The sequence below is a fragment of the Bombina bombina genome, chromosome 6 (genome assembly GCF_027579735.1).
Source record: "Bombina bombina isolate aBomBom1 chromosome 6, aBomBom1.pri, whole genome shotgun sequence".
Classification (NCBI taxonomy): domain Eukaryota; kingdom Metazoa; phylum Chordata; class Amphibia; order Anura; family Bombinatoridae; genus Bombina; species Bombina bombina.
The window spans coordinates 398030996-398049937 of record NC_069504.1 but is presented as its reverse complement, the minus strand read 5'-3'; the positions used below and the strand labels follow the sequence as shown (position 1 = coordinate 398049937).

General features: G+C 41.3%; 1 protein-coding gene across 1 annotated transcript in view; it reads right to left on the bottom strand.

Moving 5' to 3' along the window:
- The window catches only part of ERGIC1 (endoplasmic reticulum-golgi intermediate compartment 1), a 352939-nt gene that overhangs the window by 148704 nt on the left and 185293 nt on the right, over positions 1-18942 (bottom strand). Inside the window, exon 5 of the mRNA XM_053717133.1 lies at positions 4098-4222. Within this exon, the coding sequence (XP_053573108.1) occupies positions 4098-4222 (125 nt within the window). The remainder of the gene's footprint in view (positions 1-4097; positions 4223-18942) is intronic.

The window sequence follows — 18942 nt, the reverse complement described above, 5'->3', positions numbered from 1 at the left end:
CCCTTGGACAGATGTGGCCGAGAAAGCCACCATAGAAGAGAATCTCTGGTCTCTTGATCTAGATTTAGCAGAGGGGACAAATCTGAGTAATCCCCATTCCACTGACTTAGCATGCACAATTGCAGCGGTCTGAGATGCAGGCGCGCAAATGGTACTATGTCCATTGCCGCTACCATTAAGCCGATTACCTCCATGCACTGAGCCACTGACGGGTGTTGAATGGAATGAAGGACACGGCAAGCATTTAGAAGTTTTGATAACCTGTCCTCCGTCAGGTAAATTTTCATTTCTACAGAATCTATAAAAGAGTCCCTAGAAATGGAACTCTTGTGAGTGGCAATAGAGAACTCTTTTCTACGTTCACCTTCCACCCATGCAACCTTAGAAATGCCAGAACTAACTCTGTATGAGACTTGGCAGTTTGGAAACTTGACGCTTGTATCAGAATGTCGTCTAGGTACGGAGCTACCGCTATGCCTTGCGGTCTTAGTACCACCAGAAGAGAGCCCAGAACCTTTGTAAAGATTCTTGGAGCCGTAGCTAACCCGAAGGGAAGAGCTACAAACTGGTAATGCCTTTTTAGGAAGGCAAATCTTAGATACCGGTAATGATCCTTGTGAATCGGTATGTGAAGGTAGGCATCCTTTAAATCCACTGTGGTCATGTACTGACCCTCTTGGATCATGGGTAAGATGGTTCGAATAGTTTCCATTTTGAACGATGGAACTCTTAGGAATTTGTTTAGGATCTTTAAGTCCAAGATTGGTCTGAAGGTTCCCTCTTTTTTGGGAACCACAAACAGATTTGAATAGAATCCTTGCCCGTGTTCCGACCGCGGAACTGGGTGGATCACTCCCATTAGTAAGAGGTCTTGTACACAGCGTCGAAACGCCTCTTTCTTTATCTGGTTTGCTGATAACCTTGAAAGATGAAATCTCCCTTGTGGAGGAGAAGCTTTGAAGTCCAGAAGATATCCCTGATATATGATTTCCAACGCCCAGGGATCCTGGACATCTCTTGCCCAAGCCTGGGCAAAAAGAGAAAGTCTGCCCCCCACTATATCCGTTTCCGGATCAGGGGCCCTCACTTCATGCTGTCTTAGGGGCAGCAGCAGGTTTCTGGCCTGCTTGCCCTTGTTTCAGGACTGGTTAGGTTTCCAGCCCTGACTGTAGCGAGCAACAGTTCCTTCCTGTCTTGGAGCGGAGGAAGTTGATGCTGCTCCTGCCTTGAAATTACGAAAGGCACGAAAATTAGACTGTTTAGCCTTTGGTTTGGCCCTGTCTTGAGGCAGGGCATGGCCCTTACCTCCAGTAATGTCAGCGATAATTTCTTTCAAGCCGGGCCCGAATAATGTCTGCCCTTTGAAAGGAATATTAAGCAATTTAGATTTAGAAGTCACATCAGCTGACCAGGATTTAAGCCACAGCGCTCTGCGCGCTTGAATGGCGAATCCGGAGTTCTTAGCCGTAAGTTTGGTTAAGTGTACTACGGCATCAGAAATAAATGAATTAGCTAGCTTAAGGGCTTTAAGCTTGTTCATAATCTCATCCAATGGAGCTGTGCTAAGGGTCTCTTCCAGAGACTCAAACCAGAATGCCGCCGCAGCAGTGACAGGCGCGATGCATGAAAGGGGTTGTAATATAAAACCGTGCTGAACAAACATTTTCTTAAGGTAACCCTCTAACTTTTTATCCATTGGATCTGAAAAAGCACAGCTATCCTCCACCGGGATAGTGGTGCGCTTAGCCAGAGTAGAAACTGCTCCCTCCACCTTAGGGACTGTCTGCCATAGGTCCCGTGTGGTGACGTCTATTGGAAACATTTTTCTAAATATAGGAGGGGGTGAAAAGGGCACACCGGGTCTATCCCACTCCTTGTTAACAATTTCTGTAAGCCTTTTAGGTATAGGAAAAACATCAGTACACGCCGGTACCGCAACATATTTATCCAGCCTACATACTTTCTCTGGAATTGCAACCGTGTTACAATCATTCAGAGCCGCTAATACCTCAACTAGTAATACACGGAGGTTCTCAAGCTTAAAATTTAAAATTTGAAATCTCTGAATCCAGTTTACTTGGATCAGATCCGTCACCCACAGAATGAAGCTCTCCGTCCTCATGTTCTGCAAATTGTGACGCAGTATCAGACATGGCTCTACTATTATCAGCGCACTCTGTTCTTACCCCAGAGTGATCGCGTTTACCTCTTAATTCTGGCAATTTAGATAGTACTTCAGTCATAACATTAGCCATGTCTTGCAAAGAGATTTGTATGGGCCGCCCTGATGTACTTGGCGCCACAATATCACGCACCTCCTGAGCGGGAGGCGAAGGTACTGACACGTGAGGAGAGTTAGTCGGCATAACTTCCCCCTCGTTGTCTGGTGATATTTTTTTAACATATAAAGTTTGACTTTTATTCAAAGTAACATCTATACATTGAGTGCACAAATTTCTATTGGGCTCCACATTGGCCTTTAAACATAGTGAACAAACAGATTCATCTGTGTCAGACATGTTTAAACAGACTAGCAATAACACTAGCAAGCTTGGAAAAAACTTTTAAATAAATTTACAAGCTATATAAAAAACGCTACTGCGCCTTTAAGAAACATAAAAATGTGACACAGTTGAATTAACAATGAACCAAATATGTTAAAACAACCAAATTTTAACAGAAAATGTATAAAGTTAGCAGAGGATTGCACCCACCAGCAAAAGGATGATTAACCCCTTAATACCCCAAACGGATAACAGTTGAAATAATAAACGTTTTTATCACAGTCAAACAAACTGTCACAGGTCTGCTGTGACTGATTACCTCCCTCAAAACTAGTTTTGGAGACCCCTGGGCTCTGTAGAGACGTCCTGGATCATGGAGGAAGAAATAGGAAGACTGTGACTAAATTTTTACTGCGCAATAAAGCGCTAAAATAGGCTCCTCCCACTCATATTACAACAGTGGGGAAGCTCAGTAAACTGTTTTTATGCAGAAAAAAACAACAGCCATGTGGTAAAAATCATGCCCATAAAGTTTTATCACCAAATACCTCAGAAAAAACGATTAACATGCCAGTAAACGTTTTAAAATTGAAAATTATGAAGTGTTATTAATAAGCCTGCTGCTAGTCGCTTTCACTGCAGTGCAGGCTCAAATATTACTTTAATATTGACAGTATTTTCTTAGTGAAATTCCATTCCCCAGAAATACCTCAGAGTATACATACATACATATCAGCCTGATACCAGTCGCTACTACTGCATTTAAGGCTGCACTTACATTACATCGGTATTAGCAGTATTTTCTCAGTCAATTCCATTCCATAGAAAATAATTTACTGCACATACATCCTTGCAGGTGGGCCCTGCATGTTATCCCCTGTTCTGAAGTTACCTCACTCCTCAGAATGGCCGAGAACAGCAAGTGGATCTTAGTTACGACCGCTAAGATCATAGAAAACTCAGGCAGATTCTTCTTCTAATGCTGCCTGAGAAGAAACAACACACTCCGGTGCCGTTTAAAATAAACTTTTGATTGAAGAAATAAAAACTAAGTTTAACACACCACAGTCCTCTCACACGTCCTATCTTTAGTTAGGTGCAAGAGAATGACTGGATATGACGTAGAGGGGAGGAGCTATATAGCAGCTCTGCTTGGGTGATCCTCTTGCACTTCCTGTTAGGGAGGAGTTATAATCCCATAAGTAATGGATGACCCGTGGACTGACTACACTTAACAGGAGAAACTGCATGCTCTTTTTAAATCATGAAAGAAAAAAGGGGGGTTTCATGTGCCTTTAAACAGCCCATCTCACTTGTAAACTTTAAATACAATATAAAATGAGATGACAGGTTATTCCAATTATTTCAGCAATAATATTGTATTACATTTATATAGATTTTTCTCAGAAATATGTGCACACAAGCATACTTATGTATGCAAATTCAATGACTATCTCAGTTCAGATGTACTCTCTCAAAATAACTTTCTTGGGGGTTTCTAATTTATTTTGAAGTGTTTTCCTCGAGCTGGCTTCAATGAATACCCACTTTCATACCCCCCCTTAAAAAGAAAACAAAAACATAACAAGCTACCTTGTTTATACTGAAACGGCCTTCAAACCGACAGCCATTACCGTTGTTGATAGAGATTTTCATAGAATTATCAATGTGACCAACTTCATGTCTCCCCATTTCATCTTGAATGTCCAGCCCCACCACTAAGTGAGAAAACAATTAACAATATATTATGAGGAAGGATAAACACATACAAATTAAACATACATTTGAAAATATAGTGTATATGCTGGAAATTTTTGATAGGCTCTTATTTAAAGACCTTTTAAATTAGGTCATATATGCTTGATGAAACGTTGATCTGTTACGCAGAGAAACGCGTTTCAATGATAGGGGGATTGTCCACTATCACCCCTCTAATTGTATCTGCACTTGTTTTTAACTTTTTTTTTTTTTTTATAACATTTTTACTTTTCACTACGAGTGACGTATATGACACTTTTATAGAGCAGCAGCCTGTCACTTACAGCACATTTAGGAAACCCTATGAAGCTGGTACACTGTGAATTTCCAGCACACACAATAAATAGCACATTGGGGTGCTAAGATGTAAGTACTTTGTTTCACCATCTATGTTTTGGGCATCTTTATTTTGATTGATATGCAGATGTGGTGCCTTTTTTCTTTATTGATGTTTTTAGACTCGTTGTACTGTGAGTGGAAGGGGAAGAGCAGTCTGCAATGACAACTTTACTTACATGAAGATTATTCATTGGGGACATTTTTTTTTTCTCTATACGAGGATCCTCTATGGGGGACTGCGTTATTCTCATTTGGAGGATCAATGGACATTGTTTCTATTGGAGACTTTCGTTTGCATTAGCACTTCATTTAGTGTCATTTGATTTGACATTTAGTAACATTTTGTGCTGAGGTTAATTTTAGATTGCATTGCAGTTGTGAATCTGTTGATATAGCATTTTACAAGTTTGAAATTTAGAAACCAGATATTCAGTATTTTTTACTTTTTTGCTTAGCTGCACCATAATTTTATGTAAAGACAAACAGACACAGGGGCGCCACATGTACAGTTTGAAGTATGGCAATAAGAAACAAATAGCAGGTACACTCACAATGTGTACTGCACCATACAATAGGTGCTAAACTCATGAGCTGGAACCTCCCAGTCGCCCACCGGACTGTTCCCCCATGCCAATCACCAATGGAGAGTCCATAGCAGTTCCTCAGTAAATGGTAGCAAATGCACAATAAGACCTTGTATCACTGTTGGGCTGGAGATAGCTTGATAAAAATAGTAAATAGTTGTGTGAAAAAATAATTTTTTATTAAAATCAATAAAAACAATGAATTAAAAAAGAGATGCGTTTCTCCGCCACTTAGACGGTTTCCTCAGGTTTATATGTATATGAGCCTGAGGAAACAAAGTGACTAAGAAATGCATCGCTTTTGATACATTGTTTTAAATAATTAATTTATACTTTAATCAAGCTATCCCCAGCCCAACAGTGATACAAGATCCTATCAGCTACCAGTTCCCAAAGAACGGCTGTGGATTTTCCATTGGTGATTGGGCTTGGGAACAGTCCATTAGGCGACTTGGAGGTTTCAGCTTGTTAGCTTAGCACCTATTATATGGTGCAATGCAATTTGACTCCTATTGCCATACTTCAAACTGTCATGTTTGTCTTTTCAGAATGGCGTTCATGAAATGAAGCCATACATTCCTCCACAGAGAGCAGCCTGGGCCTGCTGCTATAGAAGATTTTCATCAAGAAGAATCTTATTTTAGTTTTACTGTTTTTACAGTCGTAGGACTGTATTGAGACAGTATACATACATATGTCTATGTATGTATATGGGACAGTATAATACTTAGCAGAAAATGTTATATTATTATGCAACAAACATTGAATTTTCTTTCTATTAGCCAACGTTCTCTCTAGCTATATATATATATATATATATATATATATATATATATATATATATATATATAAAAAACAAAAGCGCCACATGGCCTAGTACATACTCTGTATACATACACACACATGTATGTGTATATATATATATATATATATATATATATACACACACACACACATATATGTGTGTGTGTGTGTGCGCGCGCGTGTGTATGTATGTGTGTATATATATATATATATATATATAAATATGTGTGTGTGGTGCGTATATATATATATATATATATATATATATATACACACACACACATATGTGTGTGTGTATATGTGTATATATATATATATATATATACACATATACGTGTGTGTGTATGTATGTATGTATGTATGTATGTATGTATGTATGTATATGTATATATATATATATATATATATATATATATATATATATATATATATATATATACACATACACACACACACAAAAATAAAATAATATGGTTGCATAAGTGTGCACACCTTTAAACTAATACTTTGTTGGAGCACCTTTTGATTTTATTACAGCACTCAGCCTTTTTGGGTATGAGTCTATCAGCATGGCACATCTTGACTTGACAAGATTTGCCCACTCTTCTTTGCAAAAACACTCCAAATCTGTCAGATTGCGAGGGCATCTCCTGTGCAGAGCCCACTTCAGATCACCCCACAGGTCTGGGCTCTGGCTGTGCCATTCCAAAACTTTAATCTTCTTCTAGCAAAGCCATTCCCCTTTGTTGATTTGGATGTATGCTTTGGGTCGTTGTCATGCTGAAAGATAAAGTTCCTCTTCATGTTCAGCTTTCTAGTAGAAGCCTGAAGGTTTTGTGCCAATATTGACTGGTATTTGGAACTGTTCATTAATTCCCTCTACCTTGAATAAAGCCCCAGTTCCAGCTGAAGAAAAGCAGACCCAAAGAATGATGCTACCACTATGGTGTTCTTTTGGTGATATGCAGTGTTGTTTTTGCACCAAACATATCTTTTGGAATTATTGCCAAAAAGTTCAACCTTAGTTTCATCAGACCATAACACCTTTTCTCACATGGGAGACTTCAGATGTGTTTTTGCTAAATTTAGCTGGGCTTGGATGTTTTTCTTCGTAAGAAAAGGCTTCCATCTTGCCGTCTACCCCAAAGCCCAAACATATGAAGAATACGGGAGATTGTTGTCACATGTACTACACAGCCAGTACTTGCCAGATATTCCTGCAGCTCCTTTAATGTTGCTGTAGGCCTCTTGGTAGCCTCCCAGACCAGTGTTCTTCTCGTCTTTTCATCAATTTTGGAGGGACATCCAGTTCTTGGTAATGTCATTGTTTTGCCATATGTTCTCCACTTGATGATGACTGTCTTAACTGTGTTTCATGGTATATCTAATGTGTAGTTTATAGGTCACATTAAAGGTGGAGAAAGTTCTGAAATGATTTATCTTTGTCTAATTTGTTTTACATCACAGAAACCTGACATTTTAACGGGGGGTGTAGACTTTTTATATTCACTGTATATGTAACAAATTATGCTGACCTGATAATTTCCTTTTCTTCTGATGGAAAGAGTCCACAGCTGCATTCATTACTTTTGGGAAATAAGAACCTGGCCACCAGGAGGAGGCAAAGACACCCGGGCCAAAGGCTTAAATATTGCTCCCACTTCCCTCATCCCCCAGACATTCTGCCGAGGAACAAGGAACAGTAGAAGAAAGGGTGAAAGGTGCCAGAAGAATAATAAGGACACCCCACATACAATTACGGGTGGGGAGCTGTGGACTCTTTCCATCAGAAGAAAAGGAAATTATCAGGTAAGCATAATTTATGTTTTTCTTCTTAAATGGAAAGAGTCCACACCTGCATTCATTACTTTTGAGAAAACAATATCCAAGCTATAGAGGAAATTGAATGCCAAGACGGAAGGGTAGAATAGGCGGCCCATACTGAGGGCACCAGGCCTGAACCCCTACCGAATTAAAAACCCTGCTTCGCCCGAAGCCGAGAAAAACTTTTAAGGAAAAGCCCCAAGGACACTGACTCGCAGCTAGTCCAGAAGCCAAACTAGAGACCGCAAACAGACTCGACTGAGCCAACAGTCCTCCAGGAAACACCGTTGCCCAACAGACCCACTACTCACCCCCCACAAATGAAGGGGACACCAGCCAAAACCCCCAAGGGGACAAGGCAAAGGAGAACCGAGGAAACTGAAAGGTCCCCTAATACAAAAAAGAACACCTCCAAGAGTGAGCCCAGCTCACAGAGACCCAAAGGGGCCCAAACAGGGAAAGGAGGCCATGCCTATACCAGGCAAAACCCGGGATAAGATCGGGCACAGAGACAGAACAGACGTCTCTCCAACATCCTGCAAGCACGGAATGTAACTAAAGTCCTCCCAGTGTCTGACCATAGAAGACCAAAGCATTCGACCATGAAAAAGTGTGTAATACACCCAGATGAAAGAAAAACAAGTTTGAGAACACAGAGTCCATAACAGGATGACACAGAGGGTACTTGCAGTCAAGCAAGAAACAAACTGCAAAAGCAACCCCCGGACAGAGGGCACACTCCAGGCAACCTAAGTCGCCGGACCTACACACAGGTTCCTAAAAAGGGGAACACAAAACCTCAATTGAGGCCCCCGGAGAAGGAGGGGGATACCCTCAGAACCCAAAGGAAGAGTAAACCCACTTCTGAAATCAATGGAGCAAGTTGAAAGGAAAATCTATACCCTAGCAGACTGAGCTAACAGGATAGACTCAACAAAGCTAACACATCCAGAGGAGACTGCGACCAAAACGCAGCGCCCTAGACCGCTTGGCCATCCTGACCTGCAGACCCACACCCAACTGGACCAACCCAGCCTTAGGGATCTAAGACAGGGGAACAAAAGAATCCCGAAACAGGTACAGCAACGAGCTTAAGGATAGCACAGCCATCCCCACAGAGCACAAGTACAACCCGACTCTGAAAACAGACAACAAGGCCATAGACCTAAGGATCTATGAGAATAAAGGACGAACAAGTCTGACTTGGAGCCAGCAAGACCCCAGAGGGAACCAATCCCACCTTGCTGCCTCCCATCCAGAAGAAGCACCAAGCAAAGACTCCATCCCCATAGGGAGGAGAATATCCCCTAAAGAAAAGGGATGATGCCGGAAGGGCAACAACTGTCCTCAAGGCCTGAAGCCACCGGCTAAAAATAAGATAAATTCCCAACACAGATGTCCTAGAAAAGGTCCCCCCTACAAGTAGCTTGCCAAGCAGAGGCACAGCCAACCCATTCGCCTGCAGAGCAGGGAATCTACGGGAACACTGGCAAGCTGACCAGGGAAATGCAACCCTAAGGCGCACCAGAAATTGGACAACCAGGGCCAGCAGCTGGGTATGAACCAACATCCCTTGAGGCGCAAGCCACACAGCTAACCACCAGATGACATGGGCTACTCTGTGGCAAAGAGTAAAAAATACTCCGAAAACCTGGCCAACCATGACCAGGTCAGGTAGATGGAGCAAGGACATAGCCCAAGTTCCACTACCGTGGAACACCCCAACGAGTCCTGAGATCCAATATTCCAAAACCACCCAAAACTGGGTCAGGAAAATAGGCCAAGCAAAGCTTCAGCAACCGGAAGTCTCAGGGAGAAAAACAGGCCCGGGTACATAATAGTTCAGGCATACCTTACCCTAGAACTAAACACTCCAAGCATCTGGATTCGTCACCGGACACAGAATCTAAAATCAAAATAGTCTCAGTATCAGAATCCTCCGTAACTGAATAGAGGATATATAAATATGGACTAAAGTAGTAAAAACAAAAAACAGCACCTGACACCCCCAATGGCTGGGGCACTCGCCACCTCCTATGACCAGACCCCTGCGGACTAGAAAATTTCCCTTGCCACACGGTCGGTAATGCGGAGATGGGAAACAGAATGGAACCACGCCCGAAAACAAGGTGAACCATACAGTCCAAAAAAAAAACGCCCAACCAAAAGGCTGGGTCACTTTCAAAGGCCTCAATGTTCCAAACCACGAGCCCATAAACATCACACATAAGCAGGTTGAATAATATAACAAACATGATTATAAACCCCCTGTTCAATAACCCCCCTCAGGAGAAATTAACCCTCAATTCCAAGATACTACAAGGGACTCACTGAGACGCTTATGATAAGTTAGACCCGCAAGGTGGTAGCCTCTCAGGAAAACATTCACATTACAGTACATTGATGAATAAATTAAAATGAAACGATCTTACCGGAATCTACGCAGTGGAACAGGAACATGGTCTTTCATGTGTGATGGATAGTAGCATCGCCTCCGCCATGGACTTGAGAGAAGAAAGCAGGCAGCAGAGCTAAGTTAGACAACGCCGATTGCTTGAGGAGCTGTTAATCTGAGTCGGGATGGTTTTGCAGAAAGACTCTCCCTGCATCTCTGGACTCTAACTTTCATCCAAGCCCTCACTGAGAGACTGACAGGACTACTTAAAACTTCTGTCCCATGCCAAAGAGTACTACCCTCCATAAGAGACAAAAAACTAAAATTCTGACACTTCTCTGCCAACCTCCTGGGACGAAAGGCAAATAATGACTGGGGGATGAAGCAAGTGGGAGGAGTATTTAAGCCTTTGGCTGGGGTGTCAGGTTCTTATTTCCCAAAATTAATGAATGCAGCTGTGGACTTTCCATTTCAGAAAAAAATAAAATATATATATATATATATATATATATAAAATGTAGCAAAGAAGCACTCACTGAACAATTCCAACATTCTATTATTAACCTTATAGCACCCTGACAAGCTGCAAAAGTTGGTGAGAGTGCACTTACACCACTGTTTGGAATATATATATATATATATATATAAAAAAAAGGTATTGGCGCACATCCATTTTCAAAAGCACAACATATTTTTTGAACTACTGCAAAGGAAATTTATGCTTACCTGATAAATTGATTTCTTTAACGATACGACGAGTCCACGGATTTCATCCTTACTTGTGGGATATTACCCTCCTGCTAACAGGAAGTGGCAAAGAGCACCATAGCAGAGCTGTATATATAGCTCCTCCCTTCCCCTCCACCCCCAGTCATTCGACCAAAGGCTATAGGAAGAGAAAGGAAAAGCTAAAAGGTGCAGAAGTGACTGAAGTTATAAATAATAAAAAACATAATCTGTCTAAAATTGACAGGGAGGGCCATGGACTCGTCGTATCGTAGAAGAAATCAATTTATCAGGTAAGCATACATTTCCTTTTCTTCTACAAGATACGATGAGTCCACGGATTTCATCCTTACTTGTGGGATACAATACCAAAGCAACAGGACACGGATGAAAGGGAGGGACAAGACAGAGACCTAAACGGACGGCACCACTGCTTGAAAAACTTTCCTCCCAAAAAAAGCCCCAGAAGAAGGAAAAGTATCAAATTTGTAAAATTTGTAAAAAGTATGAAGAGACGACCTAGTCGCAGCTTTACAAATCTGTTCAACAGATGCATCATTTTTAAAAGCCCATGTGGAAGCCACAGCCCTAGTAGAATGAGCCGTAATTCTTTCAGGAGGCTGCTGTCCAGCAGTCTCATATGCCAGGCGGATGATACTTCTTAGCCAGAAAGAAAGAGAGGTAGCTGTAGCTTTCTGACCCCTACGCTTTCCAGAATAAACAATGAACAATGAAGAGGATTGACGGAAAGCCTTTGTTGCCTGTAAGTAAAACTTTAAGGCACGGACCACGTCCAAGTTATGTAACAGACCCTCCTTCTTGGAAGAAGGATTAGGACACAATGAAGGAACAATAATTTCCTGATTAATATTCTTATTTGAAACCTTAGGAAGAAATCCAGGTTTGGTACGTAAAACCACCTTATCAGAATGAAAAATGATATAAGGTGAATCACACTGTAATGCTGAAAGCTCTGAAACTCGTTGAGCAGAAGAAACAGCAACCAAAAACAGAACTTTCCAAGATAATAACTTTATATCTATGGAATGTAAAGATATAATATGCCCAAAGACTTTTGAATACGGAAGAACAAATCAGTTTTGGACTATGCTATAAACATTAATTTCCATAAATACAAATAGGCTTTCTAAATACTAAAAGCTGAAGAATAGCCAGTAAACTCAAAATAGTTGATTGTATACTTTCATTTCTAGACACAATTATAACAACTGTCACAAACTTAGTCAGAAAGAGTGATTATTCTAAATAATTATACTAACACAGTTTTGCTTAGTATTAGTATGAATTAGCAGCACATTGGGAGGGTGTTTTTTCTTAACCAATGGGAAGAGATTATTGCCTTTTTAAACACAGGATGATGGTCACTAACCATGCTATGACTACGGCGGGGAAAGCCGAAACGCGTCAGCAGTAGTGACCACCACCCAGTGCTGTACCTCAGAAGGCTGTAACAAGTGTTGTTGTTGCATAATTTTAACCAAATAAACTTTGGACCGTGATTTACAAGAGACCGGAACTCCTTATTCTTTCTCTCTACATTTCAAACGGAACCCCTTGAAGAACTCGAAGAACTAAATTCAAACTCCAGGGAGGAGTAATAGGTCTAAATACAGGCTTAATTCGGGTTAGAGCTTGACAAAAAGACTGAACATCTGGCACATCTGCCAAATGCTTATGAAACAAAATTGACAACGCTGAAATTTGTCCCTTTAAGTAACTAGCTGATAAGCCTTTCTCCAATCCTTTTTGGAGAAAAGACAGAATCCTAGGAATGCTAACTTTACTCCATGAGTAACCCTTGGATTCACACCAATAAAGATATTTACGCCATATCTTATGATAGATTTTTCTAGTGACAGGCTTTCTAGCCTGTATCAAAGTACTGATAACAGAATCAGAGAATCCTCGCTTCGATAAAATCAAGCGTTCAATCTCCACACAGTCAGCTGCAGAGAAGTTAGATTTGGATGTTGGAAAGGACCTTGAATGAGAAGGTCCGGTCTCAAAGGAAGTTTCCACGGCGGTAGCGAAGACATGTCCACTAGAAGAAGTTTCCACGGTGGCAGAGAGGACATGTCCACTAGATCCGCATACCAAGTCCTGCGTGGCCACGCAGGCGCTATCAGGATCACCAAAGCTCCTTCCTGTTTGATTCGAGCAATCACGCGTGGCAGGAGAGGAAACGGTGGAAACACATAAGCTAGGCTGAACGACCAAGGCACTGCCAAGGCATCTATCAGTTCTGCCTGGGGATCCCTTGACTTGGATCCGTATCTTGGAAGCTTGGCATTCTGCCGAGATGCCATCAGATCCAATTCCGGTTTGCCCCATCGGAGAATCAATGAGGTAAAGATCTCCGGATGGAGTTCCCACTAACCCGGATGAAAAGTCTGTCTGCTCAGAAAGTCCACTTCCCAGTTCTCTACTCCTGGGATGTGGATTGCTGAAAGATGACAAAAGTGGGCCTCTGCCCAACGGATTATCTTGGATACCTCTCTCATCGCTAAGGAACTTCTTGTTCCCCCCTGATGATTGATATAGGCCACAGTCGTGATGTTGTCCGACTGGAATCTGATGAATTTGGCCGAAGCCAACTGAGGCCATGCCTGAAGTGCATTGAATATTGCTCTCAGTTTCAGAATATTGATTGGAAGTAGAGACTCCACCTGAGTCCAAACACCCTGAGCCTTCAGGGAATTCCAGACTGCACCCCAGCCCAGAAGGCTGGCGTCCGTTGTCACTATCACCCAAGAGGGTCTGCGGAAGCAAGTCTCCTGGGACAGATGATCCAGCGACAACCACCAAAGAAAAGTCTCTGGTTTCTTGATTTAGATTTATCTGAGGAGATAAATCCGCATAATCCCCATTCCACTGTCCGAGCATGCACAGCTGCAGCGGTCTGAGATGAAAGCGAGCTAACGGAATGATGTCCATTGCCGCTACCATTAATCCGATTACCTCCATACACTGAGCCACTGATGGCCGAGGAGTGGACTGAAGTGCTCGGCAAGTATTTAGAATCTTTGATTTCCTGACCTCCGTCAGGAATATCTTCAAGGCAACCGAGTCTATCAGAGTTCCCAAGAAAGGAACCCTTTTCTGTGGAACCAGTGAACTCTTCTCTATGTTCACCTTCCAGCCGTGAGTTCTCAGAAAAGACAGCACTGTGTCTGTGTGAGATTTTGTCAGATGATATGTTGACGCCTGGATCAGAATATCATCCAGATAAGGCGTCACCGCTATGCCTCGCGGTCTGAGAACCGCCAAAAGAGACCTTAGAACCTTTGTGAAGATTCTGGGTGCTGTGGCCAACCCGAAGGGAAGAGCCACGAACTGATAATGTTTGTCCAAGAAGGCAAACCTTAGAAACTGATGATGATCCTTGTGGATAGGAATATGAAGGTATGCATCCTTCAAGTCCACGGTAGTCATATATTGACCCTCCTGGATCATTGGTAAAATTGTTCATATTGCCTCCATCTTGAAAGATGGAACTCTTAGAAATTTGTTTAGACACTTGAGGTCTAAGATGGGTCTGAACGTTCCCTCTTTTTTGGGAACCACAAATAGGTCTGAGTAAAACCCCTGTCCCTGTTCCAATCTTGGAACTGGACGAATTACTCCCATGGTAAAAAGGTCTTTTACACAGTGTAAGAACGCCTCTCTTTATCTGGTTTGCAGATAATTTTGAAAGATGAGATCTCCCTCTTGCGAGACAGCCCTTGAATTCTAATTGATAACCATGGGTCACTATTTCTAGTGCCCAGAGTTCCTGAACGTCTCTTGCCCAAGCCTGAGCAAAGAAAGAGTCTGCCCCCTACTAGATCCGGTCCCGGATCGGGGGCCGCCCCTTCATGCTGTCTTAGGAGCAGCAGTGGGCTTCTTGGATTGTTTACCCTTATTCCAGTTCTGGTTGGGTCTTCAGACTTACTTAGATTGGGTAAAATTTCCTTCCTGCTTTGTAGAAGAATAGGAAGCGGGGGGTCCTTTTTTAAAGTTCCGAAAGGAACGAAAATGATTTTGTTTACCCCTCATCTTAACAGACTTATCCTGAGGTAGGGCATGTCCTTTACCTCCTGTAATGTCAGAAATGATTTCCTTCAATTCAGGCCCAAAAAGGGTCTTACCTTTAAAAGAAATAGCTAAAAGCTTAGATTTTGATGAGACATCAGCAGACCAAGATTTGAGCCACAAAGCTCGACGTGCTAGGATAGCAAATCCTGCATTCTTTGCCGCTAACTTAGCAATTTGAAAAGCGGCGTCAGTAATAAAAGAATTAGCTAGCTTAGAAGGAGTAAATGAATTACCCAATCTATCCATTCCTTAGCAATTACTGCAGAAATAGCATTAGGAACAGGAAAGACTTCTGGAATAACCGCAGGAGCTTTAAAAACCTTATCCAAACGTATAGAATTAGTATCAAGAGGACTAGAATCCTCTATTTCTAAAGCAATTAGTACTTCTTTAAGTAAAGAGCGAATAAATTCCATCTTAAATAAATATGAAGATTTATCAGCATCAATCTCTGAGACAGAATCCTCTGAACCAGAAGAGTCCAAAGAATCAGAATGATGGTGTTCATTTAAAAATTCATCTGTAGAGAGAGAAGATTTAAAAGACTTTTTACGTTTACTAGAAGGAGAAATAACAGACAAAGCCTTCTTTATGGATTCAGAAACAAAATCTCTTATGTTATCAGGAACATTCTGCACCTTAGATGTTGAGGGAACTGCAACAGGCAATGGTACATCACTAAAGGAAATATTATCTGCATTAACAAGTTTGTCATGACATTTAATACAAACAACAGCTGGAGGAATAGCTACCAAAAGTTTACAGCAGATACACTTAGCTTTGGTAGATCCAGCAGGCAGAGGTTTTCCTGTAGTATCTTCTGGCTCAGATGCAACGTGAGACATCTTGCAATATGTAAGAGAAAAAACAACATATAAAGCAAAATAGATCAAATTCCTTATAAGACAGTTTCAGGAATGGGAAAAAAATGCCAAACATCAAGCTTCTAGCAACCAGAAGCAAATGAAAAATGAGACTGAAATAATGTGGAGACAAAAACGACGCCCATATTTTTTGGCGCCAAATAAGACGCCCACATTATTTGGCGCCTAAATGCTTTTGGCGCCAAAAATGACGCCACATCCGGAACGCCGACATTTTTGGCGCAAAATAACGTCAAAAAAATGACGCAACTTCCGGCGACACGTATGACGCCGGAAACGAAATGAATTTTTGCGCCAAAAAAGTCCGCGCCAAGAATGACGCAATAAAATGAAGCATTTTCAGCCCCCGCGAGCCTAACAGCCCACAGGGAAAAAGTCAAATTTTTGAGGTAAGAAAAATATGATAATTAAAGCATAATCCCAAATATGAAACTGACTGTCTGGAAATAAGGAAAGTTGAACATTCTGAGTCAAGGCAAATAAATGTTTGAATACATATATTTAGAACTTTATAAATAAAGTGCCCAACCATAGCTTAGAGTGTCACAGAAAATAAGACTTACTTACCCCAGGACACTCATCTACATGTTTGTAGAAAGCCAAACCAGTACTGAAACGAGAATCAGTAGAGGAAATGGTAAATATAAGAGTATATCGTCGATCTGAAAAGGGAGGTAAGAGATGAATCTCTACGACCGATAACAGAGAACCTTATGAAATAGACCCCGTAGAAGGAGATCACTGCATTCAATAGGCAATACTCTCCTCACATCCCTCTGACATTCACTGCACGCTGAGAGGAAAACCGGGCTCCAACTTGCTGCGGAGCGCATATCAACGTAGAATCTAGCACAAACTTACTTCACCACCTCCCTTGGAGGCAAAGTTTGTAAAACTGATTTGTGGGTGTGGTGAGGGGTGTATTTATAGGCATTTTAAGGTTTGGGAAACTTTGCCCCTCCTGGTAGGAATGTATATCCCATACGTCACTAGCTCATGGACTCTTGTTAATTACATGAAAGAAACATCAGTGTAAGTAGGCACCTCTAGATATTTGTCCATCTTACACAATTTTTCTGGAGGAATTGTAATAGGGTCACAATCATCCAGTATCGCTAAAACCTCCCTGAGTAACAGACGGAGGTATTCAAGTTTAAATTTAAAAGACGTGACGTCCGAATCTGTCTGAGGCAACACATTTCCTGATTCTGAAAGTTCTCCCTCAGACAGCTATTCCGTAACCCCCAAATTAGAGCACTGAGAGGGCACATCGGAAATGGCCAATAACTGGCAGTTTAGATAATACCTCTGTAAGGGTAGTTGACATAACTGCAGCCATATCTTGCAGAGTAAAAGAATTAGACGCACTAGAAGTACTTGGCGTTAAAGGTTGTGACACTTGGGGAGAATTGGATGGCATATACTGATTCCCTTCAGACTGAAAATCATCCTTAGACACATTTTCATTACCTAAAATATGTTCTTTACAGTGTAAGGCCCTTTCAGTACAAGAAGGACACAATGTAAGAGGGGGTTCCACAATGGCTGCTAAACACATAGAACACTGACTTTCTTCAATGTCAGACATGTTGAACAGGCTAGTAATAACCACACAAGTCGTTAAACTCTTTATAATGTTAATGAAAACTTCAGCAAAAACGGTTACTGCGCCTTTAAGAAATAAAAAAGCGCACACTTTTTTTCCAAATTTGCTTAAAGGGACACTGAACCCAATTTTTTTCTTTTGTGATTCAGATAGAGCATGCAATTTTAAGCAACTTTCTAATTTACTCCTATTATCAATTTTTCTTCGTTCTCTTGCTATCATTATTTGAAAAAGAAGGCATCTAAGCTTTTTTTTGGTTTCAGTACTCTGGACAGCACTTTTTTATTGGTGCATGAATTTATCCACCAATCAGCAAGGACAACCCAGGTTGTTCACCAAAAATGGTCCGGCATCTAAACTTACATTCTTGCATTTCAAATAAAGATACCAAGAGAATGAAGAAAATTTGATAATAGGAGTAAATTAGAAAGTTGCTTAAAATTCCATGCTCAATCTGAATCACAAAAGAAAATTTTTGGGTACAGTGTCCCTTTAATGAATTATTAAACTGCTCAATTTAAATTGCATATATCCTATATAGCAGTCGGATATTGCACCACAAGTAAAAAGGGCAAATTAAACCTCTAATACAGGTTAAATGAAGGCAAAAACATTATGTACGCCCCCAGGGAATTGACAAACGATCCAATATCGCTCCGGAAAATAACCCCTAAGTCTGGGCCCAACCGGAGCTGATGGCTGCTGCTTTCACTTCCGAAACTAACTGCGCATTTGAAGCGCAAAAATTAGGCCCCGCCCATCATAAGCGATGTGCTAACAGCCTCAACAACCGCATGGAAAACGGTTTAACCAGCCATGTGGGTTATATACGTAAAACATTAAAAATATAGCATGTGAACCCCCCCGCACAACGCAACATAACCAGCCATAAAAACTCTTTTATATAATAAAAAACGTTAGGGTACCCCAGTGTCTTAACCATGCTGCTTCAATAAGCCCTGCATTTGTAACAACGATAATTTACACAGGATTTCAGTACCACCCTGATATATAGGTCTACTGCTTACCCCTTCCCAACCTGGGAACTATGTCAGCCAATTCTGATATACCATAGTCTCTTCAGAAATAAATGACTGCACATATCTCAATGCTGCTTGTAGCATGAAAACGTTCCCCACACTGAAGATTCCTCTTGCACTCCTCAGCAACTCTGTGGGAACCAACATGGATCTTAGTGACTTTTGCTAAGATCATCAATCTCAAGGCAGAAATCTTCTTCTATATCCTGCCTGAGAAAAATAGTACTCACCAGTACCATTTTAAAATAACAAACTTCTTGATTGAAGAAACTAATAACTATCATTTTAACACCTCTTTCACTTTACCCTTCCTAATACTAGCATAGGCAAAGAGAATGACTGGGGGTGGAGGGGAAGGGAGGAGCTATATATACAGCTCTGCT